At 45.8% G+C, this 18,557-nt stretch overlaps 1 protein-coding gene across 4 annotated transcripts in view; it reads left to right on the top strand.

Moving 5' to 3' along the window:
• The first annotated feature begins 396 nt into the window (after positions 1 to 396).
• Positions 397 to 18,557, top strand: part of LOC114698274 (SSX family member 2 interacting protein) — a 40,722-nt gene continuing 22,561 nt past the window's right edge. Inside the window, exons 1-4 of one of the 4 annotated variants that reach the window (XM_037207178.1) lie at positions 519 to 631; positions 3,586 to 3,684; positions 17,584 to 17,712; positions 18,184 to 18,353. In XM_037207178.1, coding sequence (XP_037063073.1) covers positions 17,670 to 17,712; positions 18,184 to 18,353 — 213 coding nt within the window. In that variant the 5' untranslated portion in view covers positions 519 to 631; positions 3,586 to 3,684; positions 17,584 to 17,669. Of the gene's footprint in view, positions 484 to 516; positions 632 to 3,585; positions 3,685 to 17,583; positions 17,713 to 18,183; positions 18,354 to 18,557 lie in introns of those variants that run through there. The other 3 variants (XM_037207177.1, XM_037207179.1, XM_028876877.2) reach the window with 3 other exon arrangements.

The following is an 18,557-nucleotide window of genomic DNA, read 5'->3' on the forward strand; positions in this document are numbered from 1 at the left end:
CCATTCTGGCCAGCGCACCCGACTCTCCTGGGAGCCCCCCTTTGGCTCTTTGGGGCGCGTTGGGGTTCAGGGGGCCCGGGAGGCCGGTCTCTAAAGCGGCTGGGACCCTCCCCCTGCCCCCGCGGGGAGCTGGGGGCGGGGAGCGGCGGCCGGGTGAACCCGGGCGGGCGGGCGTAACAGGTGCGGTGGCCGCAGCTGCGCTGGGGAGAGCGGCTCGGCGTCGGCTCGGGGCTTTTCGGAGCCCGGTCCTCTCCGGACCAATTGGGGTCGCGGTTGTTCGTCGCCTGGCAACCGGCGGAGCCAATGGGCGGCGCCAGCGCGGGGCGGGGTGGGATGGGCGTCCGCCGCGGGAGGCGGCGAGAGGCGGGCCGGAGCGGCTGGAGGCTGCGCGGAGCTGCGGGGCGGGCGGGGAGCCGCTGCGTGCCGCCGCGGGTGCGGGCCCGCGGGCTGCGGGAGGCGCGAGCCGCTCCCGGTGCCGTGACGGTGAGCGGCGGGATTGTGACGCGCAGGCGGGGCGGGCGGCGGGCTGGACGTGGGCTCAGGCACCGGGGCCGGCTGTCGGCGTGCTCGGCGCGGCCGTTGCGGCGGTTGGAGAGCGTTGCTGCCCGCCGCCTGCAGCGGGAGGTGCGAGGTAGGTAGTGGGGGGCCCCCCGCGCCCTTGCGGGATGTGACGCGGGCACGGGCGGGGTCCGCTCGGCGCGCGGGCTCGGCGATTTCTCGGAGGCTACCACAGGACTTAGCGAGTGGTCCTCCGCAGCTGCTGCAGGGGAAGGTGCTTCCTAGGGGTCCAGCCCCACGTTTAAGGGGAAGAACTTACATCATCGCCCCGGTAGGCTTGCTTGAGAACGGGTTTGGCCTCGGATTTCCCAGTGCAGGACGGTGAACGGCGAGCTCCGGTCAGCATGTATTTCTCCTAGTGCAGATAGCCGGGTTATGCAAGTCACCTGGGCCCAGGAAATAAAACTTGCCAAATAATTCCTCATCAGCACCAGGAGAGGAATCTTAGCATTAACACCCGCAGTTTAGTCCCGAGTGTCAGACTGATTACTGGGAACGCTGATGCAGTTGTGAGAACTGGAATTTCCTTCTAGAGTCTAGAATCTAGACCGTATGGAAGGCGGAGGGTTTCCAAGCCCAGGGGATGAGAGCTTCCTGGATTTGAGATTTGCCTCCATTCAGGTTAGAGTCCAAGCCTGGAGTTAGATGAGAACAGTGCTGCCATGGAGCCCTCGAGATTCTGGAAGCAAATCCTTCTAGCTCATGATTTGATCTTGAACTGGAAAGGTCTGTATGTGATGCGACACATTTACGAGGCTGGATAAAGTTTGGAAAGATCCGAATTAGAAACGTGTTGTCTTGAAATGTAGAAGAGAGGCAGATTTGTAAACTTGGATCCAGCCAAACTTAACCCATCCAGTGTCCTTAATCCCCGACAGCTCCTGGGCCCAGGGAGCTTACAGTGTTCATCCAAACTAAACAAGTATGAGAAGCTGTGGTCCCATTTGACACTTGGTCCTGCCTGGTGCGCATGAAAGTTCTCACACAAAACGGCTCTCTGAGAGGAGGATTAGGAATGGATAGAATTCAGACCAGGGCTTTTTGGTGCCTGGTGGGGCCTCTTGGGCTTAGTCATTTTACACCCGTCCTTCCCTCTCGTTCCCCATCTGTACAGTGGAGATAGTAAGTTCAAGGATTAAGTAACCGGGTGAAGCAGCTTGAAGATGAGTGCAGTTATTCTAGGATGAAATGCGAAGCTCTCTCCATAGCACACTGAGCCTTGTGACGAGGCTTGTTTAAGTGTGTATCATCCCGGACTTGCTGAGGCAGGTATATACAGAACAGGCAAGTTAACTGTTCTTTGTTTTTGTTTTTGTTTTGTTTTAGTTCCAGAGGCCTCAGATCCAGCCCAGTCAAATTATAGACCTGGGCTCTCCTAAAACCGGACAAACCAGCTCTGGCCCAAACTGTCAAGGATACAGATTTTGTGAAAGTGTCCTCATTTAGCATTGAGAGAGAGAGAGAGGAGCAGAGACTAGAAAACACCTTTCCACAGTGATTTGAATTCATTTCGTGTTTAAATGAGAACAGTAAGCCTAGTGTGGCTGCTCATGCCTTTTCTCTCAGCTCTGCAGGAGCTGAGGCAAGAGGATAGCTTGAGTTGATGAGATCCAGATAAAGAGAGCAACATGCTGATTCCATAACAAAACAAAACAAAACACCTCTTCCTTCTAAATGCTCCCACCCATTCCTTAGGGAACCAGACCCAGGGCCATGCACATGTGTTCTGTCTTGAGCCATGAAGCCAAATGCTCCTTTATGAAGCTGGGTTGCTTTGTCACACAGCCTCCTGGGTAGCTGTGACTATAGCCTTGGGCTACTGGGCCCAGCTTCAAAAGCAATTTTAGTGATAGCTCCTATACCTTTACATATAGCCGTAAAAACAACTTGTTGGCATAGCCGTTTGTTCATAACTGTGTGAGTTGAGTCTGTGTCTTGGGTGACTATGGCTAGCTGGTATGTCTTTACCTTAACATCATGGGCTTATGAGACAGTAGAGAAATACATCATCCATTTCCTTCTTGGTAATGGAAAAACCTAGACTCACACCGTTGATGCTGGTCCTGTATTTTATATAGTGTAGGAGCAGATTTATTATATGTTAAAAAATATATTTTTTAAATCAACATTTATTATCAGACACTCAGCTGCCCCTTGCCAGGCCTAAGGCTAAAAAAGATGTGTTGCCCCGAGTATTTTGTTCTTAGGGAGTTTTATGTGTGGAGAAGGGGGAAATGCAGACATGGGAGGGCTTTAGAAAAGAAGGCATTTCAGCTGTGTCCTGATAGGCACTCACCAAGCAACTGGTACATTTTGCACAGCAAAGCAGGTGCAGGTTACAGGTGGGTGGTCCAGTCCAGGTGGCTGAGGGACTGCAGGTGGCTGCTGGAGCTGCATTCCTGAAGAGTCACGAGCAGTGCTGTGAACCTTGACCAGAAGGAAATAAGGAATATCTAACCGTTTTATTGCGGGACTGTGTTGCTTCTGACATAAGAGTATGTCCACCCAAGTCAATAATTTGCATAGTCCATGGGGCTGTAGACTTCAGTGGTTCAGGTGTGACCTGAAAGTAGCCACTTTTCACCAAGCACCTAATTGGAGTCCACAGAAACCTTAAAAAAGCAACAGTAGTTCCTTGCAAGCAGGTCTGTAGCAAACTTTTTCATTGGCTACCAGTTCACAAATAATTACATGAAACTATTATTGTGAAAGTTTGGGATTTAGCTTAGGCTTGTCTCAAACTAGCTCTTAAAACTTATCTATATTTTTATTAATGTATTTACTACCGTGTGGCTTTTACCTCTATCCCATTCTGTATGTCCCACTCATTATGCATCTCACTGGCGTCTCTCATGTGCCTAGATTCCCTGCTATGACTTCCTCTTTTTCTGCCTTAAGCTCCACCTATCCTCTCCTGCCTACTATTGGGCCTTCAGTTCTTTATTACACCAATCACAGCAACCCATCTTCACACAGTGTACAACTATTCTGCATAGAGGTCTTTGTTGAATTGTCTTCTGTTGCTAGGACTGGGTGGTAAATCTCCCACGGTGATGAAGATGCAACCCACCAGTGGACAACAGTCCCAGTGCAGAGCAGAACCTGAGGGATGGGAGGACCAAAAAGGTCAGGCGAAGCAGTGTGTGATTCAGAGATGAGATGTGAATCGATAACAGTGGAATTAATGGAAATTAATTAATTAATTAATGGAAATGAAAGAGAATTGTCTGATTACTGTTCTGAACTGCTGTGCATGCCTCTCCTCTGTTCATAGTTTCTCCCCAGTCAGATGTTCCATCACCACCCTGCTGGTCTGCTTGTCATCAAGGAGAAGGGATGATAATACTGTGTGTGACCTACTCCATGGGGTTGTGCTGATTATATAAGTGTGTCCTGGTAATACCTACAAAAATAATGTACCTTTGGAACACTTTCTGTGTGATAAGTGTTTGTAATTAGCCAGGCCCGGTGGCACATGTAAAGTCCTTGTATGCTGGAGGCTGAGGAAGAAGGATTCCAAGTTCAAGTCCACCCTGGGCTACTAGGTAATCCCAGTCTCAAAAAAACTGAAGCAAAAATCTAAATGTGACTCAATACAAACCCTAAGTTTACTTAAAATATGAAATTTGGGTGAGGTTTTTTTGAATTTTTTTTTGTAACTCGATTGTGTAGTTCTCATGGGGGAACTTTGTGGATGATAATGTCATTTCACAGTTTCAAAGGTTGGATGTGTCTGCCCTTGACTTTAATCTCCATTGAATTCTTCTGCAGGCACCTCTGTAGTTTCTGCCCTGATATTCTCTATACACATCTACTCAAATCCAATTTCATTAATCTTATTCCTCTGTTTTAAGTGATATTTTGTCTAGTACCAAAGACAGACTTTTACTAGAGAGAACATGTGTTCTTTCTGCCCAACTTCTGGAATATTTATTTTCTGCCCTTCTCTGTCCAGCTCATCATGACCATAAACTACATCATTTGCTGTGTCCTTCTTGAGAATATTTTTATTTTATTTTATAAAAGTATGTGTGCTTATATAATGAAAATTGGGTCTAGGCATAGTGATGCATGCCTTTAATCCCATCCCTCCGGAGACATAGGCAGGTGGGTCTCTGTGAGTATGAGGCTAGCCTGGTCTACATAGTGAGCTCCAGGATAGCCAGGGCTACATAGAGAAACCCTGTTTCAAACAAACTGAAAAAAGAAAAAAAAATGGAATAAAAAGCAAAAACAAAGAAAAAAGTACTTTAAAATTTTCTTGTTATAGTTCTGGAATACAGTGAGCACTAAAAAATATTTTTGTGCCAGGTTGCTAAAAATAGAACTTAGAAATATTGTTTGGAGGAAATCTGCAAAATGTTTCTCTAAAAGAATTGCAGTCCTGTGATATTCACATGGTTGGCAGGTACTCACTCCTGAGGGTACCAGCTATTAACAGAGTACGGTGTGCGCTGGGCCTTGGGTTTGGTTGTCCCCAGCCAGAAGACAGCACCTTCAGTGTTCTACTTTATAGACTGCCCCTCCATGTGGGATCTAGAATAAAAAGGTGAGACAACAGCTAAGAGATGTTATCCTGTGGGGAAGAGACAGGCTCAGGGAATTGACCCCGCCCCCCAGGATGGGGAAGAGACAGGCTCAGGGAATTGGCCCCGCCCCCAGGATGGGGAAGAGACAGGCTCAGGGAATTGGCCCACCCCCCAGGATGGGGAAGAGACAGGCTCAGGGAATTGGCCCCGCCCCCCAGGATGGGGAAGAGACAGGCTCAGGGAATTGGCCCCGCCCCCCAGGATTGGGAAGAGACAGGCTCAGGGAATTGGCCCTGCTCCCCAGGATGGGGAAGAGACAGGCTCAGGGAATTGGCCCCGCCCCCCAGGATGGGGAAGAGACAGGCTCAGGGAATTGGCCCTGCTCCCCCAGGATGCTTGTTGAATGATGAGTGGGTCAGGGTCCTGAGGTCCTAGAAACTACCTAGTTTGTGTTCTCCCTTCCAGGCCTGTAGCTGTAGATAAAATATCGGTTTCTCTCCTCATAGAGTAGGGCTGTGTCCACTCACTCCTTTCCATGGCCATCTAAGGAGTAAGGGACTTAGCCAGTGAGCCACATGTGGCGTGGGGTGGACGCTGGAGTTGTCATCTCCGTTAGCTAACGTTCCATAAACAGATGGCACATGCGTTCTTTATCTCACTGCACAGTTTCTTCCCAGTCTCTGGATAGCTTCACAGATCTCTGAAACTGTAGCTAGAGCTCCTGGTCTTTACACTTTACAGGGGAGACATAAAACAGTTGAATCCCAGAACTCTTGGCTCATTGTGCCCCATGTCCAGGAGGCCTGGAAAATTTCAAATTTTTTTTTTTTAAATGTGATGAACAGTGTGCATTTTAAAAGTTTATAAAGGACTTCAACTACAAAGAATTAACTACTTTGTATTAACTACATTGTGTTTATGTGTGGGTCACATGGCATGGGTGAATGCATACTTAGCATGCATGTGTGGAAGGTCAGAGGACAATCTCAGATGTGGGTCGTTGGGTGCTTTCCACATTTTGTTTGAGACAGGGACTGTTACTGGTTGGGACTTTGCCACATACTGATGGAAAGAACTAAAGAGAGAGATTACATAATTCATCTAGATATTTATCTACAGCTGTAAACCTGGAGGAATAAATACTACTACAGCATTCTAAAATCCTTACACATCCTGGCCCACTGTTAACTCAAAATATCCTGAGTGAATGATGGGAATTCTCTGAGCCTGTCTCAGCATTATAAAATAACGTAGCTAACTATGGGGTACTTACATGACCACCCATGAATTTGCCTGTCTTTGCCTACCATCTTCCTGCACCTGGCTTTTGCATGGGTTCCTGGAATCCAAACTCAGGTGCTCAGGTTCATAAGACAAACTCTCATCACACATTCTTTTGTCAGTTTTATTTATTTTAATAATAAAGCACCATTGAATACAAAAGGGAACATTGACAGTAACCTCTATATAACTAAATGTAGACCCTTCAGTCCCCTTTTTATAAGGCAATGATCACTGAGTCCTGCACCATTCTTGTATCTTGTAAAATACAGATTTACCATATTTGTTTTCCACATGTGTACAATTAAAAGCCAGGTATTACATGCTCTGTCTTTTGGAACGATCTTTCTGTGGTGTGTGCTTTATAATTTATCTGTTGTGTGTCACTAGATTTTCAATGGCTGCGTAACAGTCCATCTTGGGAGTCGGTCCCACTTTTCCCTTATGCCGTTGGAAGATGAGTGCTTGGGTCATAGTGGGGTCATACATACCCTGAGCTGTGTGACACACCATGTATCTCACAGACCCTTTCTCCTGGAATACATGTGTGCTGCACAGTCCTTCATAGTGCAGCAATAATCAAGGGTGTGTGAGGACTGTGACTACAGAGTGCAGTGTGAGGACAGTGACTACAGAGTGCAGTGTGAGGACTGTGACTACACTAAAGTGCAGTGTGAGGACTGTGACTACACTAAAGTGCAGTGTGAGGACTGTGACTACACTAGAGTGCAGTGTGAGGACAGTGACTACACTAGAGTGCAGTGTGAGGACAGTGACTACACTAGAGTGCAGTGTGAGGACAGTGACTACACTAGAGTGCAGTGTGAGGACAGTGACTACACTAGAGTGCAGTGTGAGGACTGTGACTACACTAGAGTGCAGTGTGAGGACAGTGACTACACTCGAGTGCAGTGTGAGGACAGTGACTACACTAGAGTGCAGTGTGAGGACTGACTACACTAGAATGCAGTGTGAGGACAGCGACTACAGAGTGCAGTGTGAGGACTGTGACTACACTAGAGTGCAGTGTGAGGACTGACTACACTTGAGTGCAGTGTGAGGACAGTGACTACACTAGAGTGCAGTGTGAGGACAGTGACTACACTCGAGTGCAGTATGAGGACAGTGACTACACTAGAGTGCAGTATGAGGACAGTGACTACACTAGAGTGCAGTATGAGGACAGTGACTACAGAGTGCAGTGTGAGGACTGTGACTACACTAGAGTACAGTGTGAGGACAGTGACTAGAGTGCAGTGTGAGGACAGTGACTACACTTGAGTGCCGCGTGAGGACAGTGACTACACTAGAGTGCAGTGTGAGGACAGTGACTACAGAGTGCAGTGTGAGGACAGTGACTACACTCGAGTGCAGTGTGAGGACAGTGACTACACTAGAGTGCAGTGTGAGGACAGTGACTACAGAGTGCAGTTTGAGGACAGTGACTACACTAGAGTGCAGTGTGAGGACAGTGACTACACTAGAGTGCAGTGTGAGGACAGTGACTACACTAGAGTGCAGCGTGAGGACAGTGACTACACTAGAGTGCAGTGTGAGGACAGTGACTATACTAGAGTGCAGTGTGAGGACAGTGACTACACTAGAGTGCAGTGTGAGGACAGTGACTACACTAGAGTGCAGTGTGAGGACAGTGACTACACTAGAGTGCAGTGTGAGGACAGTGACTACACTAGAGTGCAGTGTGAGGACTGACTACACTAGAGTGCAGTGTGAGGACAGTGACTACACTAGAGTGCAGTGTGAGGACAGTGACTACAGAGTGCAGTGTGAGGACAGTGACTACACTAGAGTGCAGTGTGAGGACAGTGACTACACTAGAGTGCAGTGTGAGGACAGTGACTACACTAGAGTGCAGTGTGAGGACAGTGACTACACTAGAGTGCAGTGTGAGGACAGTGACTACACTAGAGTGCAGTGTGAGGACAGTGACTACACTAGAGTGCAGTGTGAGGACAGTGACTACACTAGAGTGCAGTGTGAGGACAGTGACTACACTAGAGTGCAGTGTGAGGACAGTGACTACACTAGAGTGCAGTGTGAGGACAGTGACTACACTAGAGTGCAGTGTGAGGACAGTGACTACACTAGAGTGCAGTGTGAGGACAGTGACTACAGAGTGCAGTGTGAGGACAGTGACTACACTGAGTGCAGTGTGAGGACAGTGACTACACTAGAGTGCAGTGTGAGGACAGTGACTACACTAGAGTGCAGTGTGAGGACAGTGACTACACTAGAGTGCAGTGTGAGGACAGTGACTACAGAGTGCAGTGTGAGGACAGTGACTACACTAGAGTGCAGTGTGAGGACAGTGACTACACTAGAGTGCAGTGTGAGGACAGTGACTACAGAGTGCAGTTGAGGACAGTGACTACACTCGAGTGCAGTGTGAGGACAGTGACTACACTAGAGTGCAGTGTGAGGACTGTGACTACACTAGAGTGCAGTGTGAGGACAGTGACTACACTAGAGTGCAGTGTGAGGACAGTGACTACACTAGAGTGCAGTGTGAGGACAGTGACTACAGAGTGCAGTGTGAGGACTGACTACAGAGTGCAGTGTGAGGACTGTGACTACAGAGTGCAGTGTGAGGACTGTGACTACAGAGTGCAGTGTGAGGACTGTGACTACAGAGTGCAGTGTGAGGACAGTGACTACACTAGAGTGCAGTGTGAGGACAGTGACTACAGAGTGCAGTGTGAGGACAGTGACTACAGAGTGCAGTGTGAGGACAGTGACTACACTAGAGTGCAGTGTGAGGACAGTGACTACACTAGAGTGCAGTGTGAGGACAGTGACTACACTAGAGTGCAGTGTGAGGACAGTGACTACAGAGTGCAGTGTGAGGACTGTGACTACAGAGTGCAGTGTGAGGACTGTGACTACAGAGTGCAGTGTGAGGACTGTGACTACACTAGAGTGCAGTGTGAGGACAGTGACTACACTAGAGTGCCGCGTGAGGACAGTGACTACACTAGAGTACAGTGTGAGGACAGTGACTACAGAGTGCAGTGTGAGGACTGTGACTACACTGGTGTGCAGTGTGAGGACTGTGACTACACTAGAGTGCAGTGTGAGGACAGTGACTACAGAGTGCAGTTTGAGGACAGTAACTACACTCGAGTGCAGCATGAGGACAGTGACTACACTAGAGTGCAGTGTGAGGACAGTGACTACACTAGAGTGCAGTGTGAGGACAGTGACTACACTAGAGTGCAGTGTGAGGACAGTGACTACACTAGAGTGCAGTGTGAGGACAGTGACTACACTAGAGTGCAGTGTGAGGACAGTGACTACAGAGTGCAGTGTGAAGACTGTGACTACAGAGTGCAGTGTGAGGACTGTGACTACAGAATGCAGTGTGAGGACTGTGACTACAGAGTGCAGTGTGAGGACTGTGACTACACTCGAGTGCAGTGTGAGGACAGTGACTACACTCGAGTGCAGTGTGAGGACAGTGACTACACTAGAGTGCAGTGTGAGGACAGTGACTACACTCGAGTGCAGTGTGAGGACAGTGACTACACTCGAGTGCAGTGTGAGGACAGTGACTACAGAGTGCAGTTTGAGGACAGTGACTACAGAGTGCAGTGTGAGGACAGTGACTACAGAGTGCAGTGTGAGGACTGTGACTACTCTAGAGTACAGTGTGAGGACTGTGACTACAGAGTGCAGTGTGAGGACAGTGACTACAGAGTGCAGTTTGAGGACAGTGACTACAGAGTGCAGTGTGAGGACAGCGACTACAGAGTACAGTGTGAGGACAGTGACTACAGTATGCAGGGCCCTGCTCCCTATGCTAGAAAGAGACTAGCTTTCTGATGGCCACTTTGGGTTAGTAACATGCATCAAGAATCCTGTCTTTGGCAGAGTTCATAGAGGAAGAGATTGCTGTCACACACTGCAGGGCCAGATGGCCAAGAGACTGGCTGTGTAGACCAGGGCTGGAATCCTGGCGCAGCTCTCTGCTCCTCATTAGCCCTGTGACCCTGGATGCATTACCTAACCTCTCTGCTTTAATTGTCTCATGCATGGAAAGGAGTTAGTACGGCATACAGGGATATAGTGAGGTGGACTTGGAAATATGTGTGAAGTGTTTAGACCAGTGTCCTGTGTTCTGGTTGTAGTTCTGCACCTTAATTAGTTCTGACTAATTAAGTTCCTGCAGCAGACCTCAGAAATAGATATTGTGGCCCTGATCATACAGGTGAGGAGACCAGCTTGGAGAGATGGTTTGTGGGAAGTGACTTAGAGTAGGATCCCAGACCTATGGCTAGGCCAAGGAGGCCAGCATGGTTTATACTGAATTCCCTAGCTGCAAAATTCCTGGTAGCCATAAACTCAACATGGAGGCAAATCAATGAGAATAATAGCTGTTTTTTAATTTTAGCTCTGTTATGGTACTATTTTCTTCATGAAGAATTCATGCTTGTATAAGTACTGCATGCTCACTGGTCATATCAATGGAGCTCTTCTGGAGAGTTCACATCTGTGGAAAATGCCTATAGTACTATTTCATACAGGTGAAACAATTTAGAGTTTAAATCTGTAAAACTAAGAGGTTGAATTTAGTGTTTCTGTACTTGTAGTTAGCAGAGGTGCTTGTAATGGAATCAACGCTATAGTCTTCTTTAGAATGAAATTATAATTAAAGGTGTTACTCATATTTTAAATAATCAAATTTCATTTTGGAGATTAGTGATATAAATAAAGCATGCTGATAACCGAATCTTCAAGTTCTGTGAGTTTAGAAGATTACTAATGTTTAAGGATTTAGTTTTAACAATTTTATTTTCATATTCCAACAATCTGGTAACTCCCCCTGGTGATATTTTAGCAGAAGTGTTAGTGAACTATCTAAAAGTGGTGTGTAGTATTTAGAAGGCCAGCTGGCCCACGTTGCTATGTTCCTGTGGAATGGAAAGCTGTTATTTCTGACACTTGATGGGCGTTTGTTGTAAAATTCTGATTAGGGAGGCATTGTGCCTTCTCAAGCTTGAATTGCAAGTCAACTCAGAAAGAAGACTTAGAGAATGCACTTTGTAAAGAGGCCCTTGCCATGAAGGTGAGGTTTCTGCCGCATTCCTTTTCCCTTTGTAGGACAGATGTAGGGTGACCAGGGCAGGAGAAGTGGCATTAGATAGCACTTCTTGAAGCATTAGCTCAGCATGTGCATCTTCCTGTTCATACACGTTTGCCAGTGTGGACACACTGACTTGTCATGAGTGGCCATTGGAGTTTTCATTGATTACTGTTGATCATGTATGGATTATTTAACTAGGAGTGTATCTGAAAAGATGAAATGAGTAAGAATATGAGCGATCAAAGAAGAGAGTTGGTGGCAGAACTGTGTGGGCCTTAGGTTCTTGAGGGGAGATATGTGGAGTCCTGCTGCATGTCAGGGCCTTGGCTACAAAGACGGGATACTTCCCACCTCTCCAGAAGCCCATAAACTAGTAGGGAACCATCCAGCGTAATATACAGAAAGATTAAATAGACTAGTAGATTCTAATCATCATAAATTTAGTCATTTGCATTTGTAGTTCCTGGTATCATTTTTAGTTCCATTTCATCAGGATGTATTTAAATTAGTTTTAGAGAGGGCTCAGAAATGTATCTTTTAAAAAAACTTACATATCTGTTAACCAATTATTCCAAAGTTTACCAGCTTAACACAGCAAGCATGAATTACCTCACAGCTTCCATAGAGCAGGAGTCTGGCACAGCTTAGCTGAATGCCTCTGGCTCAGGCTCTCTTCAGGGACCATCATCCAGGTATTAGCCAGGGCTCACGCAAAATCCACTTCCAGTTTGCTCCCGGCTCTTGGCGGTCTCGTGTCCTTTTGGGCACAGATGTCAGTTCCTTATCACATTGGCTCTCAGGGCTACTCACAGCAGGATGGCTTGCTTGGTCCAGAAAATAACTTGACAGACAGTGAAGAAAAAGCTCAAATGGAACCAATGAAAAGGGGAAGTGCTATGGATGTCTTTCTGTATGCTGTGAATATGTATGGCTCCCATTGGATAATAGATAAACAAAGCTGTTTTGGCCTATGGCAAGAAAGCTTACAGCCAGACAGGAAATCCAAGCAGAGAGACAGAGAGAAGAAGGGTGGAGTCCAAGGAGACACAAGCCTGCCACTGAAGGAGCAACAAGATGTCAGCAAACCGGTAACACCACGGCCATGTGGCAATATATAGCTTAATAGAAATGGGTTAATTTAAGATGAAAGAGCTAGCTAGCAGGAAGCTTGAAACATAGGCCATACAGTTTGTAATTAATATTAAGCTTCTGAGTAATTATTTTATAGCAGCTGCAGGATTGTGGATGGAAGCGATTTGTCTGGACTGCTGGGCCGGGCAGGACAGGAAAACTTCCATCTATATCTTGTGCCCCACGTTGGACACCAGACAATGCAAGAAATCCATGGGAGTCTGCTTAAAGAGTATTAGGGAATTTATTAGGATATAAATTGAGGAAATAGACTCACACATACAGTACTCAGTAGACAGCTGAATCTGTCCTCTGATCTGACTGGGAGCAAATCCACCTGGCAGTTTGATCACACTAGGAAGCAGGGAGAAGGGACCTCATGGCCCCGCTCCCCTTCCTTTTAAGAGGTCACGTACAACAGCAAGAAGCACTGCCTCATTTAGGCCCTTATAGCCCAAGGTCATGGGTGGAGCAAATACCACTACACACATTCATAACGTCATTTTCAAAGTGAGATTGTGTCATGTTACCTATACTGTTAGAAGCCGCCTACTAGATCCAGCCCTTACCTAGGAGCAGAATGACCCAAGGCTATCCCGGCAAGACCAGGGCAGGGGACTCTTAGAGACTATTACACCAAAGCTCTAGAGATTGTTGATGTGTTAAGAACATGAGTCTTTAGAAAGGATGGGTATAACTAATCAGAACTCAAAATGTTTGTGTGGAATGTCTTAGTTTGACATGCAGAGACAATCACAGGCTTGCCTGGATTTGATCTAAGTTCTGTAGGAATAGTGTGCTCTACGTGAAGTTACTTAAAGTAGATGAGAAGTACTCCATCTTTTAAAGACATGAGGTGCGCATCTTTCTGACTTTTCAGCAGTTGTAGATGGTTCCCAAGCATCTTGTCCTATTTTCATAAAAATGAAATCTTCACTTAGATTGAGCTACAGTACAGCATTTGTATGAATTAACCTCTTGGTTTTCTGTTGAAAGGTGGTGGTGGAATGAAGGGAGCCCAGAGTGTTGAAAACAAAAGTGTAGCTCTAGGCATCCTGTTGATCTCTCTGGTCCCAGTTTCCAGCATTGACACAGAACGACTAAGCAGGAACTGAATCTGGCATAAAGAATGATGAGTCTGGAAAGTCTTTCTTTCTAAAGAAGCCTTCCTTATGGGATGGGTGAAGACGCCACAGAGGAGGTGCAGAAGCCGGGCACGCATCCTCAGGTCCCTGTGTAGAGATGTGCTAATAAGCCCTGCCCTACACGGAGACTGGGCTGCAAAGACAGAGCAACGTTAGTGCAAACGTCTCACTGCTTTCTGGTTTCCTGTCCGGATTCTACCCTAGAAATTGCAACTAGATCACTCTTAAGCTTAGTGTAAGTACTTCTTCCTGAATGCTAGACAGCCAGCCCTTGCTGTGTTAAGATGAAGGGCACAACATTGGTGCCCAGAACCAACTACCTCAAAAGTGGCAATGGAACCTTTTTACTGAAGTTATTGCTATTTTCTGAAATTACTATAATTTTCTCTTATGGAGACCATTGATCAGAATATGTGTTGAAAATACCTCCCACAGGCGAGTTAATTAGAAGGCTGTGTACATGCTACCTGGAAATAGTGAATAAAATGGTGTCTCTGGTGTGAAAAAGAGAAAGGTTTTTGTTTTAAACAGTTCTGGGGGTGAAACCCAGGGCCTCCCATTCTAGGCAGTGCTCTTTGAACTCTCCCCAGTGTGAGACTGCTGATGTTCTCATGGGTTGTTTTGTAGATCTTGTTCCCTCTCAATTTGAGATGAATGAAATAGACTTGGAGTGTCGTTTCAGTTCTTGACGTTTCAGTTATAAAATGTGCACGTGGACCTGACCGGTCGTGGAGTCTGTACGACTCTCCCAGCTCGTGGTGCATGCACACAGTGAGGAAGAAGTTAGAGAAATGTTAACTTTTCCCTCTTTTGAAATGCTAGTAATGCTGCGAGGGTAGCCAAGCTTGGCTGATACGGTGTGATCCACCACGGGTGGTTGCAGTCGCAAACAGCTGCTCGCTGGGTTGTCGTGAATCTGTCGTCCCAGCTTTCATGACAGAGCCCAGGCTTGCTTTTAGTGCTTCCCCTTTGCGGTGGGTTTGTGGTAGTGTAAGGCTTGTGCAATGTGGAGATGCTGCCGTTACTGTTTTTTTCTTTGAAATTAGCCTTGTCCTATTTTAAAATCATAAAAATGAAATCTTAGATTGAGCTATAGTACAGCGTTTTGTGTGAACTAACCTTTTGGTTTTCTGATGTACATTGTTCTTCTTTCTTGAAAACAGCTGGTAGAGTAACTTCTCCCAAGGCTCATGGTATGTGCTTTGGTCCGTCCTTAGATTGTGTTAATGATTGTGGGTCTATATCCCATGGGATACTATGACATGGTATGATACACTATGATATGCTATGAAAAACTTGATTTGACTTGTTAGATGTTGTTATATCTTATAGTCAAGAACATAGACTGTACACATACAACTTAATGAATTGTCTGCGTACCCACATAATTGAGCCTCAGATCAAGACGTTTCTAGAACCTCAGAAGGCTACACTATACCTTATTTACTTCCTCTTCCCACAGGATAAACCACATAATGTTTCCTTTAATTAGCTTTTAACATTTAAAAATTGGTAGATTTCATATAAAAGTGCAGAATTCCAAAAGTTGAAAGAGCCTAAAAATTGGAAAAAAACTTGGAAGTCTCTTCAGCATAGAGCCTGCCGCCTCTTGACTGCAGAAGCAGCTGTCCAAAGTGTCACACATGTCCTCCCATTTGCCCACACTCCTCACCTTCCGCCTTCTGGAAATCTGGTGCTGGTTGTCAATTATAATTTAATTTGAATTGTTTTTCTTGTGGTAGAAATATGTCTCATCTGTTAAAATGTGGAAACATGAATAGTAAACAAAAGTTACTTCTTAATTTAGTCCATTTTACTCATTGTATTTCTAGACTGATATTTCTTACCCATTTTTAATTCTATAGTTTTGTTTTAACTCTGTACAGTGTTCTATTGCATGAGCCAGTTTTCTGTGGAACATGTTTCTGCTTTGATTTTCTGTATTATAAAGGACACTCTGTAGATGAATCTTTATGTACGTTATCTTCTTGGGATAAACTTGTGAGTGGCATTTCCAGATCCATGTTGCCAGCTTTGCTCCTGGAGTGTGAGATGATGTTGCCTAACGGGCCACACATAGGAATGTTTCTTCCCTACTCTGTGCCAGACTGGGCTTAGAATGTAAAAGATGGGCTAATATTATTAGGAAAAACAGCATGGGGATAATGGCCAAGAAGGTTTCATCTTCTCATCTACATGAATAAGAGTTGTTCTTGGATATGATGCAGAAATATTCCGTATTAGAGTGCTCCACCTTAGAGTTATATCAGGTACCATGTATCTTGGGAAACCCTACACACACACACACACACACACACACACACACACACACCACACCACACCACACCACACACAGTGTCTCTGTGTTCTAGTTTCATTTTTGTTGATGTAATTAACATCCTGATCAAACAACTTAAGGTGATTTATAATTCCAGGTTATGGTATATCATGCGGTGAGTCACAGAGGTAGGAGCCTGAGATAGCTGCTCACACTATATCCGTTGTTAGAGCAGCGAGGAGTAAACATGTAGATTCTGCTTACTTGCTGTTTTGGTTCAGCTTCACTCTTACACAGTTTGGGACCCAGCCCACAAGATGGTGCTGCCCACATTCAGGGTGGTCTTCCTGCCTCCGCTGATAATGAAAATGCCCCGACAGGCATGCTCATAGACAACCTGATCTAGGTAATTCCTTGCTGTGGGATGATCTGTATGTCCTGTGGGAGCCCTTCTTGGGTTCTTTGTGGCGTTACCCAACAGGTCCGTATAGAGGATGATTAGGACCATGGGCCTGAGTGCAGGTGTTTGAGATGGTCTGCACTTGGGGCTGGGCGGTGGTGGCACACGCCTTTAATCCCAGCACTCGGGAGGCAGAGCCAGGCGGATCTCTGTGAGTTCGAGGCCAGCCTGGACTACCAAGTGAGTCCCAGGAAAGGCGCAAAACTACACAGAGAAACCCTGTCTCGAGAAAAAAAAAAAAAAAAAAGGAAAAAAAAAAAGAGATGGTCTGCACTTGGCTGTGCTGGGGAATGGTCTGTATGTCAAGTTGTTCTGATTGATCAATAAATAAAACCTGATCGGCTGTGGCTAGGCAGGAAGGATAGGCGGGACTAACAGAGAGGAGAAATAAAAGGACAGGAAGGCAGAAAGACAGGCTGCAGCCGCCGCCATGACCAGCAGCATGTGAAGACGCCGGTAAGCCACCAGCCACGTGGCGAGGTATAGATTTGTAGAAATGCGTTACTTTAAGATATAAGAATAGTTAACAAGAAGCCTGCCACGGCCATACAGTTTGTAAGCAATATAAGTCTCTGTGTTTACTTGGTTGGGTCTGAGCGGCTGTGGGACTGGCGGGTGACAGAGATTTGTCCTGACTGTGGGCAAGGCAGAAAAACTCAAGCTACAATTCCTCTTTAAGATTCCCTCCCCAGGTGATTCTAGGCTGTGTCAGTTGACAATTAAAACGAACCAGCACACTGTGCACCTAATATTTTCTCTGTGTACATAGGAACAAATATTGTAGAACCTTTCTGTTGTAAAGGACATGTAAATGAACTGCAGAGATGGCTCAGTGGTTACGAGCACTTGCTTGCTGTTGCAGGGGACATGGGTTCAGTTCCCAGCAACCACATGGTGGCTCACAACCGTTTGTAGCTCCAGTTCCAGAGGACCTGATGCCTTCTTCTGACCTCTAGGAGCACCAGGCACGCACATGATGCACATATATACATTCAGGCAAAACACTTATATGCAAGGGTCATGCATATATTTGAGGAACATGCAAACTATTCTTTGCTTTCATCTTTTAAATTAGATGCCTCTGTCCCTTTCTTTCTAAGGAGATGCTCACGTAGAGTGACAGAAGCCGTTGTCTGTGTTTCAGCACTGAACCACCTCCTCAGGTACCCTGGCTCTGGAAATTGCTATGGGAGATTGGATGACTGTTACAGATCCAAGTCTGTGTGCAGGTAACTGAGTCCAAACAGCAGACAGCATCTGAGAGGAATTATTGAGAAAACTATAAACTAGATACCGTCAGTGGTTATGGCATATCCAGTTTTCATTTTCAGTAAAGTTATAAAAAGCCAAGCTGGGCTTTGGGTGGGCAATAGATTATTTATTATCATTTTAAGGGAAATTTTATGCATTTGAAATGTATTTATTGGCTCCTTCAGTCTCTAATTCCTTTAATCACATAAACTGAGTGGCACAGACAAGTATGTTTTTTTTCTATTTTTATAAACCCAGTAGTGGAAGTTAAGGTGTGAATCTATTTAACATACCTACCAAGAAAGATTATTAATGTAATCATGTTATTTTCTCATTTTACACTACAGTGTCTTCACCCTAACTTTAAAATACTTTATATGTAGTTCAGAATCTTTGGTAATGGAGATTATGTTAGCTTTATAATTGCTTGAATGTTTTTTTATTTTCAGAAAGCAAAAATCTCTCTCAATATACCTCAGAAACAAAGATGTCTCCATCAAGTTTATACTCCCAGCAAGTGCTGTGCTCTTCGATACCTTTATCAAAAAATGTGCACAGTGTTTTCAGTGCCTTCTGCACAGAAGAGAACATTGAACAAAGTATTTCATATCTTGATCAGGTAATGCGTTTTTTGTAAGAACTAAGAGCATAAGTCATCTTATGTACCAGAAAATATCAAAGCTACAAGAACAGTATTTGCCAAGCCTGAGTGTGTCCTTACACAGTGGCCAGGACTGAGACATGCAGAGACCATGGTGAGCTTCTGTCTACACAAGGTTAACCGCGGGGTGTGCAGCAGCCAGACGCCTTCTGTCCCAGACTC

This window comes from Peromyscus leucopus, chromosome 6 (genome assembly GCF_004664715.2).
Source record: "Peromyscus leucopus breed LL Stock chromosome 6, UCI_PerLeu_2.1, whole genome shotgun sequence".
Taxonomy (NCBI): domain Eukaryota; kingdom Metazoa; phylum Chordata; class Mammalia; order Rodentia; family Cricetidae; genus Peromyscus; species Peromyscus leucopus.